Source organism: Pinus tabuliformis, chromosome 7 (assembly GCF_031772625.1).
Source record: "Pinus tabuliformis cultivar Carrire ecotype Pingquan chromosome 7, CPIR1, whole genome shotgun sequence".
NCBI lineage: Eukaryota > Viridiplantae > Streptophyta > Pinopsida > Pinales > Pinaceae > Pinus > Pinus tabuliformis.
Genome location: NC_142293.1, coordinates 1,320,459,550 through 1,320,473,200, shown reverse-complemented (window position 1 = coordinate 1,320,473,200; position 13,651 = coordinate 1,320,459,550). Strand labels below are relative to the sequence as shown.

The following is a 13,651-nucleotide window of genomic DNA, read 5'->3' as shown; positions in this document are numbered from 1 at the left end:
TTTAATCTTTTTCGAAACCCTCTAACTACGCCTCCCCGGCAACGGCGCCAAAATGTAGTGGCCAATCTAGGGTGCTAGATTAGACTAGATTTATTATCAACCAAGGTCAGTAAACTTCGAGGCATGCGTCTACAGTCTATAGACATAAAGGATTCCTAACTAAGTGTTTATTGTGATAGGTTGCAGTACTTCTTTACAGAAGGTTAAGATATGTTTCCCCTCACCTTAACACACAGATCACCTAACTTATCTAACTGTCCTAAAGATACAGCACATTACTAGATGAAGATTTTAATCCCCTTACAAGGATGCTATGCACAAAAGCTCTTTCTAGTTAACACTTGAGCATTCATAAAACAATCAAAAGCACACTAAAATTTAAATGCATGAAAAACAGAGTCGATGGAGATGCTTCAAAATATAACGATGGATCAAATCTCTTACAAGATATGGTTCAATGATCTTAACGATGAAATCTTCAAGCTATCACCATAAATACCATTTGTGAGAATTTCTAATCAAATCGACAAAATCATAAGCATGGAAATAACATTAAACACTGTGTTCTATTCAAATTCAAAAAACTACTAAAGGAAATGAAATTAACAGTATACCAATCCACGCAGGGCCCGTCCACGTTTCAATGGTACACTGAAGTAAACTCAAGCAACGAGAGAATTAACGCATAAACACTGCTAGAGTAAAACTGTGACTATATTCAAGTGCTGTAGATTGCAATCACATACAAAAGTTCTGTTCTCAAACGATGTACAGAGATAATAATCGTAACTGTCCCGTTAACAAAATAATACACAGTCTTTATCTGTCGTCCCTATCGGGATCGAATGTACATTCATTGAACAGTTGTTTCCGCTTTTACAAAGGAATGATTTTTGGTCATTTCTAATCTAAACCGATTTCCAAAAAGAAAACAAAACGAAACCGGTTTGGGAAACCATGGCTTTTACTGCCTTTGTAACCAAAACGTTGAGGTTTGACCAGCGTGGACCGCATAACCAGGAGCTTTTGATTCGCTGTAGAATCGATTTTTCACCATGCTTGTACATTCCAATTTTCGTTCCTATCCATTGCTTTGGCTTGCCTGTCATGCCACGTGTCAAATGATAAACCATTTACAGGATGTTATGACTTCCTGTAGTCTTTTTATGGAAAATTCCTAATTTCTAACATAAAAACTCATAAATTAACTTTAATGCAAACTAACAACTATAATGCTATTAATTAATCAATTTCAAGGAATATAAGGGATCTATGGAGGAAAAGGTAGACAAATGATGGTGTTTTTAGAAGAAAAAGATGGTAATGGAATGGTACCAACAGTAAGAAATAAGGTGGAACACCAAAGACTGGACCTCATCCAAGGGCGAGGATGAGGAGAATTATGCCTTGGCTGGAAAGGCAAGGGGAAGAAATCCCAATCCAAAGTAGATTCCAGTCAAGGGGGAAGAAGAAAGACTTGTCTAGAATCAAGTGATTTCACTGTCATGGATTTGGGCACTATGCAACGAAGTGTCCACACAAGAAATCAAGCAAGAAGACTGCAGGAGGAGAAGTGGGTGAACCATTGGATTCACAGTTCGAACTTGATTTTACCCTCATTGCATGCATGGAAAGCACAATGATGGGTAGTATGTGGTATCTGGATAGTTGTGCCTCATTTCACATGACTGAGAACAAAGAATTTTTTAGTGACTTGGAGGAGAAGGATCTCCATATGCACATCGAGATGGGAGATGATGGAAGGTATAGCGCAACCGGTATTGGTACAGTTACTTTTCAGAGGGAGTTTGGCTCCTCTCTTAGGCTCAAGGATGTGATGTTTGTACCGAGTTTGAAGAAGAATCTAGTTTCCGTAGCTGTGTTGGAAAACCATGGCTACGATGTGATATTCAGCAAAGGGAAGGCTATCCTGGAACACATTGCCATGGGACAAGTGAAGTAGATCAGGGTTCGAGTGAAGAACCTCTACAAATTAGATGTGGAAGACAGTGCAACATTGAGCACAAAAGCAGAGAAGGCGTAGAGCTGAGATGGCGGCGAATTATGGCATATAAGACTTGGACATTTGCATCATGGCACTTTGAAGATCATGCAACATATTCTACAGACATCCCCAAAGGAGCACTAGAGCAGTGTGATACATGCAAAGGGTGTACGTTAGGAAAGTACACAAAATCAAAATCCACCTTCAATAATTGGGACAACAGGGCGCATGCAGTCCTTGAAAGGATCCACTCTGATGTTTGTGGACCTTTCTCGACAACGTCCACTGCCAAGCACAGGTATTACGTTATATTTGTAGATGATTTCTTACGGAAGTGTTAGACCTACTTCATGCAGAAGAAATACCAAACATTCTCCAAATTTGTTGAGTTTAAAGCACTTGTTGAGAAAGAAACTGGAAGGGAAGTGAAGGCTTTCAGGGGCGATAAGGTGGTGAGTACATATCAAATGAATTTAAAAACTTTTGTGCAAAGGAAGGCATTCGACAGGAGTTGATAGCACCCCATAACCCACAACAGAATGGGGTGGCTGAGAGAAAGAACAAAAGTATTGTGGGAGCAGCAAGGGAGATGTTGCATGACCAAAGCATACCTCTACACTTGTGGGTTGAAGCATGCAACACAACTGTCTATTTGCAGAACAAGAGTCCTCACAAGATTATTGGCATGAGTACACTAGACGAAGATTTTTCAGGGAAGAAACCAGATGTGTCACACTTTAGGATCTTTAGATCATCAGTTTACTGTCATGTTTCCAAGGAAGAAAGGAAAAAGCTAGAGCCCAAGACAGAGTTGGGCATATTTGTGGGATACACAGACACACCTCACAACTATCGTGTGTACTTGTCATCTCTCAAGATGATATTGGTAAGAAGAGATGTAAAATTTGATGAGGAGAAGGAAATGCGGTCTTCTATTGAGAGGCAGCTTCATTTATAGCCAGATCAATAGCTTTTGGCTCCAAAGGAAGAACCTCTGGAAGTTGTGGAGCAACCAAAAACAGAGGAGCAGATAGTGAAGACATCCACTCAAGCCAAGATATCGAGAGAAGGAAGGAAGCAAACTAGGGAAGTTGACAGATTATCACAGGATGCTAGAGAGAATGTGGGAGCACCCACATCACAATAGACAAAGAGAAGGGCACTGGATCGATACACTGGCTACATGGCTCTAATGAGTGAGCTTGTAGAGACTAAGCCATCCTCATTCGAGGAAGTTGTAGAGGAATCAGAATGGGTTGATGTTATGGTAGAGGAATATGATTCCATTGTCACAAACAGTGTTTGGGAAGTGGTCCCAAGACCAGCAGACAAATCAATGGTTGGTTCGAGATGGTTTTACAAGGTAAAGCATGCAGTAGACGGAAGCATAGAGAAACACAAGGTCAGATTTGTGGCCAAGGGGTTCTCTCATGTTGAGGGAATTGACTATGAGGAGATGTTTTCACCAGTGGCAAGGTACTGATCCATCAGGTCAATTTTAGCATTGTCGTCGTAGATGGGGTGGAAGATCCACCACATGGATGTGAAGACAACATTCCTCAATGGAGTTATTGAGGGGGAGGTGTATATTGAGCAGCCATAGGGGTTTGAAACCTTTGACAAAGGGTCGCATGTGTGCAGACTCAAGCGAGCGTTGTATGGACTCAAACAATGACCCTATGCTTGGTATGATAGGATCAATAACTATCACACCAGTTTGGGCTTCACCAAAAGTGAAGCAGATGCAAACCTTTATCACATTGTGGTAGAAGGTAAATTATTGATTATTGTGTTATATGTTGATGACTTGATACTTACTGGTGATAAGCAGCTGATCGGAACTTACAAAAAGGACCTTGCAAGAGAGTTTGAGATGAAGGACATGGGCCTCATGCACTACTTCATTGGTTTGAAAGTATGGCAAGGAGATGGGGAATTGTTTGTCTCTCAGGGAAAGTATGCCAATGAGATACTTCAAAGGTTCCACATGGACTGGTGCAAACCCATGGAGACTCCTCTAGCAGGAAACTAGAGGAAAGAGGATGTTAATTCAAGTGAAGTAGTGAAGGCTACCATTTACAGGCATCTTGTGGGTTCACTTATGTATTTGGTGAACACACGACCATACATGTGTTATGCAATTAACCAACTTAGTCAAGCAATGGTTAAGCCAACCAAATTGTATTGGAAGGCAATAAAGCATGTGTTGAGATACCTCAGAGGCACTACTCAGTTTGGTCTTTGGTACATACGAACATAGGGAGTGAAGCTGCAAGGCCTCACAGATGCAGATTGGCTAGGGAGTCCATCAAACAAGAAGAGCACTTCAGGAGTAATTTTTAGTGTTGGGTCAACAACAGTTTCTTAATACAGTAGGAAGTAGAGATATGTGGCACTCAGGTCAGCAGAAGCGAAGTGCATGGTTGTAATTCAAGTAGCATGTGAGGCTATCTGGATGAGAAAGATTATTGTTGGGTTATTAGGTCAGAAGATGGATCCTACTGTGATTTAATGTGATAATCATAGTTGTATCAAACTCTCTAAGAATCTTTTATTTCATGATTGATCCAAGGATATCGATATCCAGTATCACCATCTACGAGATTATGTGCAGAGGCGGATTATGTTGTTGCAGTACATTCTGACTGAGGAGCAAGATTTAGATATTTTGACAAAGGCCTTGTCAAGAGGCAAATTCGACTTCCATAGAAGAAGGATTAGGGTATCTGATAATCCCTTTCTTGCTAAGAGGGAGTGTTGAAAATGCAGCAAGAAAATCTAGTTTTGACTTTTCCTTGGTCAAATTAGATTAAAATTTGAGTTTCCATTTCAGCAAAATACTTGGAGGTAGTTAATTGAGATGGCATGGCTCTTGTCACTCAATTAACTCAGTAAATTCGAGTTGGAGACACTTGAGTTCAGGTTTACATGATTGATTGCTAATTTGTAGCAATCTACTTCAGTTAATTTGAGTTATTGTCAGTTTAACTAGTTTTAATTGTCAGAAGAACTAGTGGAGGTCAAGTTGTGGATGTGAACCACACTCGGTGATCAACCAGTTAACTAATCAATCATCCCAAAATAATTGTTGTACGTAGAGAATTTGAGTGACCCAGTTGAGATGGAGATTCCAAGGCAGTGTACTATCAGTTGTAGCATATTCCCATGTGTACAGGTGGTGCATGCATCCCAAGATTGACTTAAGGCTATTGCGCAATTCCTTGGTGTGAAGTTCCTAAAAAATAGGGACAATTTCCCCAGGAAAAACACAAAGAAATAAGAGCTTGGGAAGGCTTGAAATTGGCTAAGTGTTGGGCCAGGTTCAGTCACTCAAGGAGAGGCAAAGACTATACACTTGTAGGGTGTGCTCAGGATTAAGAAAGCATTGTATTTATTCTCTATTCTCTGATTAATGTAATATAGATAGTAAGGGGTTTTGAGCGGTTGCTTTCCCCTAGATAAATCTATGTGCATGTGTTTTGTTTCCTTTTGCATGTCAATGATTCTTGTTTTAGATGGTGAATTAACTTCTGTAGATGAGTAGAGTAGCTTCAAGTCTTGTGATTTAGTAAATTTCATGAACATTATTGAATCTGCAGATTAATTTCTACATAGCATTGTTGGAGATGCGAGAGCTATGCTACATGACCAAGGCTTACCACTACTTTTATGGGTAGAGGCATGTAACATAACAGTCTACTTGCAGAACCAAAGTTCTCATCAGATTCTTGGTATGATTACATTGGAGGAGGCTTTCTCGAAGAGAAAGTCGAATGTGTCTCACTTCAAAAAAATTGCAGCCTTTGTTTACTGCCATGTCTCCAATAATTCGAGGAAAAAACTTGAGCCAACAGCAGAGTTGGGAGTTTTTGTGGGTTACACCAAAACTCCACACAATTGCCATGTGTACTTACCTTCCCTTAGAATGACAATTGTGTGAATGAATGTAAAGTTTCATTGACACTTAATCTTTGGGATTAGGTAAATCCATGTAAATATTGTAAATAGAAAAATAAAGGGAATTGGAAGATGAAGAAACATTGGGAGATGAAACCCAAAAGCCTCACTCTCCATGTAGATATCCATGTTCTATCTTAATCAAAAGTAATAATTCATTCATGGAGTTACTCTTGGTCTGACATGGTATCAGAGCCAACCCCCATTTTTAACATTTTGTGCCCTATAACTCCTATCTACTGCCATTCTCTGTTATATTGTCTCAATGGTCATTTTTCTTCTCTATCATGAAATTCTTACAACCCATTCTCCAGTTATTCTCTATGTTTGATCAGTGCATTAAAAGGCAGTGTTGAATGTTGCATGCATGTGATACATCTGTGTGTTGTAGTCCTGGAATGCAATGTTGAGAGCAATGTTAAATAAATATTGGAAGAAACCCCTATCATGATGAAAGTCTATTTGAATTGTCGATCTATGTTATTCATTGTTCAATTTCTAGTGTAGTAGTGAGCGTGGGTCTTGTGTTAATAAATTCATTATTCAATTAATATATCTCTTGTTTAGCTCATATCTCCTAGTGTTGCATTAATTAAATGGTGGTTCGTTGAAGCATTGATTCTGCTACGTATGGTTGGTGAAATTGTGATTATCAACTGGTTATGATGGCTCGTGGTGCATTGAACAGTTTGGTGAATGTTGCAAGCCGTGAATAATTTTGTTGTTGCGCTGGCCATGGTCTCCCATTCAACCCAAGGGTCGGTGTTTTCCATGTAATTTGTGGTATATAATGGTGTTCCTGCGATATGCTAACAGTGATATATGCAACCACCGATAGTCCTTATGCTCAGATCTCTGTGTTAATGGTTGCAGTGAATGGTATGTCATAATTAATGTGATCTGGATGGTTTGTTGAATTTGATAAGTGTGTATGTTTGAATTACTTTTCATTTGGTATGTTGAAGTTTTTAAATATGACATATGCTTGGCTCATATAAAGTAACACGGTTTAAAGTGACATGACATATAAAGTGCATGCATTGAAGGTTTTTTTTTTAAGTTTGGTGCTTTAATGTGTTTTTTTGAAAACTATGGTATATATATCATATATATTGACCATATTCATGCGCCCTTTACTTTATAAAGACCCAAAGTGATAGGGTATGAGAGAATTATGTCATATGGTATGGAATTGTATGATGTATAGAAGTATATTGAGAGACTACATTTTTAGTTGGAGATTTTTTGAAGACATAGTCAATCAATTGTATTACAAAGATATTAAGTTTTTGTTGCAACAGATCAGATTATATGATGCATTCACTCATCTTTATAGTGGGAGTAGTTCGCACTAGAAAAGAGAACTACCATGAGTGGTCTAGGAAAATAAAACACGCCTTGATTTTCAATAAGTTGTGGAAAAGAGTTTGTGAAGGAGAAGGAAACAATGCACCAAAAAAGCCCACTTCAGACAAGGAACTTGCCATTTGGGAAAATAAGAACAACAAGGCCTATGCCTTGATTGCAGCGTCAGTAAATGAAAAGGTGAGTCGGCTTATTTTTCCATTTTCAAATGCTTTTGAAGCCTTAAAGAAGTTGAAGGAATTGTATGGCTCACACTTTGAACTTGTAGTTGTTCAATTGATGATTAAATTATTCAATCTTGAGTTGAAAAATGATGACCCTCTTGCCTTAACATCAGAAGTAAGATCCATTATGCATGACATAAAAGCCACTGGTGTTGAAATAGATATCCCTCACATAGCTTATGTCAAGGCACTATATCCCACTTATTCACATTATCTTAAATCATTGCAAGAAAGTGGCAACCTTAAGGAGATTAGTTTTGACTCCCTTGAAAAGAAGTTTGCTGAAAGAGAGAAGGCTTTTGGGAAGAATAAAACTCCTCAATATTCTGAAGAAGTTGTGTGCCTTGCACAGAAAGAGAAGAATCGTGCACAAGATTCTTCTATAGGAAGAGGCGGTCGGAGAGGAAGAGGAAGGAATTATTTGAGGCAAGGGGGGCAAAGATTTCCAAGGATAAAGGTATGATCTTCATTACATACGATGAAATAGAGATGGACATGATGCTTCCACATGTAAGTTTCCTTGGGACAAAATTGAGCAGGAAAGAAATGAAGGAAAAGGTAAAACACCTGAAAAAAGGAAAAGGTAAAGCACCTGAATCCGCTCATTATGTTGTGGCACATTGCAACAATGAAGTAACTGAAGACTTATTCAATGATTTACTTGTTTCATACAAATATGCTTGGTTGCTTGATTCAGAATTAACTTGCCACATGACTTCCAGAAGAGATTTCTTTGAAGAATTCACTGATAATGTTAATGGCACAGTATACTTTGCAGACAAGTCAAAACTCAAGCCATCAAGGCTTGGCACCATCAGGCTCAAACTCCCTGGCCTTCCAGACTTTCTTCTACATGATGTTCTATAACTCCCAGAGTTGAGGAGAAACTTCTTGTCTTTGGCCCACCTCCGCCAATAAGGACACTCCATTCATGTATTTGATGGAAAAGTTGAGGTCAGAAAAGACTCAGATCACTCACTTGTCATGACTGGAATAGAAGAAGAAAGACTTATGAAGTTGCAAGGACCCTTTGCTCGTGCACAAAACTTTTCATACATTTCTCATTATGATAAGGCACATTTCCATCAAGTCTTTTACGGCATGCTATATTTTGACACTTAAACTATGACAACCTCCATTTATTGAAGAAAAATGGTGTTATTGGTTTTCCTACAATTCCGAGGAAACTTAAGCAATGTGATGCTTGTATCTTAGGAAATCACAACAAATAGTCTTTTCATTATTCTCATTCCATAGCACATAGAAAACTTGAATTCATTCATTCTAATTTGTATGGCCCAATGCATGTTCCTTCTGAAAATGCCAAATGGTAATAAATATATGATGACATTTATTGAGGACTACACCAGAATGTGTTGGGTTTATTTATTGAAGCAATTGAAACATTTAAGAACTTTCATGCATGGATTGAAAATGATGCACGATCTCATATGGGCTCTATTTGTACTGATAATGGAAAAAATACACTTCAAATGAATTTGAAAACTATCTTCTCCGGCATGGGATCAAACATCAAACAATAGTGCCTTATAATCCCCAACAGAACAAAGTAGCTAAAAGAATGAACAGGACAATATTAAATATGGTACATTCGATGATTTTTTTCAAGAATGTTAAGTTGATGTTTTGGGCTGATGCAATTCTATGTGTTGTGTATATAAAAAATAGGGGTCCATCTAATGTTATAAAAAAAAAAAAACTCCCTATGAAATGTGGTATGGCCACATTCCTTCGGTGAGGCATTTAAGGGTTTTTGGTTCCACCTATTATGCCTTGATACCTAAGGAACAGAGAAACAAACTCAGTGCAAGGAGTTGCAAATGTATCTTCTTGGGGTACTCAAATACCTCCAAAGAATATCGTCTCTATGATGAAATGAATTGGAGGTTTAATACTAGATCAATATGTGGAATCTTCTTCTGAAGCACTCTCTCCCCCGCATAAAGCTCCAGCGACTGATGACACTTTGAGTGATGTGATTGAAAGAATTAGGAGACTAAATCTTGATTTGGACCCATCTCAGTTAACTGAGTAGCCTGAGCCATCTCAAAAAGGTCCTCCAAAATCGCTGACAAAGACACTTGAAAGTGTTTGTCCTTATGAGGTTGGAAAGTCAGGAACAAGAAGCTCAACCAGACATAATGGAGGTGATATAGACAATTTTGATTCACATGTTGATATGGATGTTTCTTATGATTGTGAACTAAATTTGTCTACAAATTTCGAACCAACTTCCTTTAAAGAAGTTGCTTCTTATGATGAATGGAAAGACGTGATGCAAAAAGAATACGCTGCTTTGATAAAGAATGGCACTTGGAAGCTGGTTGATCCTTCATTGGGAACCAAACCAATAGGCTGCAAGTGGGTCTTCAAGAACAAGTATAAAGCAGATGGATCGCTTGACAAGCACAAAGCCAGGCTTGTGGAAAAAGGTTTTGCACAAAAGGAAGGGGTCAATTATGAGGAAATTTTTCCCCCATGGTAAAATGGGCTACCATCCGGACATTTTTTGCCTTGGCAGCTCAGAATGGTTGGAAATACCATCAAATGGATGTAAAAACTGCTTTCTTGAATGGAGATCTGAAAGAGAATGTTTTTATGTCCCAACTAGAAAGATTTGTTGTGAAGTGTCAGGAACACAAAGTATGTAAGCTTGTAAAATCCTTCTATGGTCTCAAGCAAGCACCGCGAGCCTAGTACGAGAAATTAATTGAGCATCTTCTAAAACTCAATTTCAAACAATATGATCTTGATGTTGCAACTTTGTTTGTCAAGAAAGTTGGAAAAACAATTGTATATCATGTGGTGTATGTAGATGATCTTCTGATGACAGGGAATAATGAGAGCTACATTGCATCCCTAAAGAAGGAACTGAGGAAATGATTTGGACTATGTTCACTACTATCTTGGTATTGAAGTAACCCAACATTTGAATTTTATATTCCACTCTCAGAAGAAGTACATTGGAGATTTATTGAACAAGTTTGGCATCGCTGAGTGCAATCCTTTGACTACTCCAATGGAACAAAACTTAAAGCTCACATCCACTGTAGGAAAATAATTTGAGAATGCAACAAAATATAGACAACTCATAGGAAGTATCAACTACCTTACTACTACCAATCCAGACATTTCGTTTGTTGTTGGAATCCTCTCTAGGTTTATGTAAAAGCCTTGTGAGGGTCATTGGTCTGCTGCAAAAAAGAGTTCTAAAGTACTTTAAGGGAACTCAAGACTTTGGACTCAAGTAAACACAGGTGGGTGACTTCAGCTTGATTGGATACTCTAACTCTGGCTTTGACAGAGATAAATAAACTGGGGTATCTACTTTAGGTTACGTTACGAGTCTTGGATCAGGAGTTGCCTCTTGGAGGTCACGCAAACAATCAGTTCCAACATATTCCACAATTGAGGAAAAATATGTGGCAGCAATCGAAGCAACGAAGGAAATTGTGTGGCTCAGGGAAATTCTAGAAGATTTGCAAGAGAAACAAGACCATTCAACTCCTCTTTTGATTGACAACACTTCTACAACAAAGTTGGACAAGAACCCAAAGTTCCATGATCGATCCAAGCACATCAATACAAAATATCATTTGATTCGACATCATGTTGAGGCCAAAACAATCCACCTATGGCATTGTTCCACAAATGAGAAAATTGTAGACATCTTCACCAAATCACTTGGAATGGAAAAGTTTGAAAGATTCAGAATGATGCTTGGACTCACCAACATCCCTTCAAATTAAAGGGGGGATGTTGACACCTAATCTTTGGGATTAGGTAAATCCATGTAAATATTGTAAATAGAAAAATAAAGGGAATTGGAAGACAAGGAGACATTGGGATATGAAACCGAATAATCTCCCTCTCCATGTATATATCCATGTTCTATCTTAATGAAAAGTAAAAATTCATTCGTGGAGTTACTCCTTGTCTGACAAGTTTGATGAGGAGAAAGTGATGCAGTGCTATCTTGAGAGGGAGCTTAAGATCCCACCAAAATATGAGCTTTTAGCTCCAAAGGAGGAACCTCAGGAGGAACCACAGAAAGTTATGGAGCAGCCACAAATGGAGGATCAGAGAGTACATAGAGTGGACACTTCCACTCAAGCATAACCATCCAGAAAAGGTAGAAAAAGAACCAAGGAAGTTAATAGATTAGTGCAGGATACGAGGGAGAATGTGGGAGCTCCCTCAAATTTTCATAGGTAAAGGAGGTCACCTGAGAGATACAAGGCTACATGGATCTAATGACCGAGCTTGTAGAGACTAAGCCATCCTCTTTTGAGGAAACAATAGAGCAACCTGTTTGGGTTGATACAATGGTGGAAGAATATGAATCCATCATGAAGAACAGTGTTTGGGAAGTGGTCCCAATACTGGCTCATAAATTAATTATGGGGTTGAGATGGATCTTCAAGGTTAAGAATGCAGCAGACGGAAGCATAGAGAAGTACCAAATTTGTGGCCAAAGGATTCTCTCAAGTTGAGGGAATTGACTATGAGAAAACCTTTTCTCCTGTAGCAAGGTATTCATCCATTAGATCAATTCTTGCACTAGTTGCGTAGATGGAGTGGAAGATCCACCAGATGGATGCAAGAACAACATTTCTCAATGGTTTTATTGAGGAGGAAGTGTACATAAAGCAACCAAAAGGTTTTGTGACATTCGATCGGGAGTCTCATGTGTGCAGACTCAAGCGAACATTGTACAGTCTCAAACAGGCACCCGGAGCTTGGTACACCAGGATCAACAGTTATCTCACTGGTTTGGGCTTCACCAAAAGTGAAGCGAATGTGAACCTCTATCATATTTTGATAGAAGGTAAATTGCTTACCATTGTTTTATATGTTGATGATTTAAGATTGAAAGGTGATGAGAAGTTGATCAGGGCTTGCAAGGAGGACCTTGCAAGGAAATTTGAGATGAAGGACATGGGTCTCATGCACTACTTTTTCGAGTTGGAAGTATGGCAAGGAGATGGGGAATTGTTTATGTCTCAAGGCAAGTATGCCAATGGGATACTGCAGAGATTTTGCATGGAGAGTTGTAAGCCCATGGAGACACCTCTAGAGACTAACTGGAGGAAGGAGAATGTCACTTCAGGTGAAGAGGCTGATGCTACAATTTACCGGAAACTAGTGGGTTCATTGATGTATCTTATGAACACATGACCAAATTTGTGCTATGCAGTCAAACAATTGAGCCAAGCTATGATTACGCCGACCAAATTGTTTTGGAAGGCAACGAAGCATGTCTTACGGTACCTCAAAGGCACTACCCAATATGGATTATGGTACAAATAGAGAGAAGGAGTGAAGTTTTGTGGCTTCATAGATGCAGATTAAGCAGGGAGTCCATCCGGCAGAAAGAGTACATCAGGTGGAATTTTCGGTGTTGGGTCCGTAGCGGTTTCTTGGTACAACAGGGAGCAAAGGTATGTGGAACTCAGATCGATAGAAGCATAATACATGGCTACGAGTCAAGAAACATGTGAGATGATCTGGATGAGAAAGATACTTGTGGGACTATTTGGTCAGATGATGAATCCAACTGTGATCTATTGTGATAATCATAGTTGCATTAAGCTCTCTAAGAATCTGGTATTTCAAGATTGATCCAAGCATATAGATATCTGGTATCATCATTTATGGGATTGTGTGCAAAGGCGGATAATGTTGCTACAATACATCCTGACAGAACAATAAGATGTTGGCATCTTGACAAATATTTTGTCAAGAGAGGAGTTTGAATTCCACAGGTGCAGAATAGGGGTGGTTGATAATCCATTTCTTGCTAAGAGGGAGTGTTGAGAAGTTTAGCAAGAAAGTCTCAATTTGACTTTGCCTTGGTCAAATTGAGAAAAATCAAATTTCCACATCAACAAACAACTTAGAGGTAGTTAACTTGTCTGACATGGCTCTTGTCACTCAGTTAGCTCAGTAAATTCGAGTTAGAGGGCTTGGAGTTCAGTTAAGCATGTGTGATTGCTAAATTTTAGGAATCAAGATCAATTATTTCCAGTTGTTTTCAATTAAACTAGTTCTAAATGTTGAGATAATTAGTGGAAGGCCA

At 38.8% G+C, this 13,651-nt stretch overlaps 1 protein-coding gene across 2 annotated transcripts in view; it reads right to left on the bottom strand.

The window, feature by feature from the left end:
- LOC149252437 (magnesium transporter MRS2-4-like) overlaps positions 1–13,651 on the bottom strand; it is a 322,066-nt gene that overhangs the window by 222,943 nt on the left and 85,472 nt on the right. Inside the window, exon 4 of one of the 2 annotated variants that reach the window (XM_089456664.1) lies at positions 717–1,102. The exons of the other annotated variant lie outside the window; for it this stretch is intronic. Coding sequence (XP_089312790.1) covers positions 1,082–1,102 — 21 coding nt within the window. The 3' untranslated portion in view covers positions 717–1,081. Of the gene's footprint in view, positions 1–716; positions 1,103–13,651 lie in introns of those variants that run through there. 2 annotated transcript variants of the gene reach the window in all.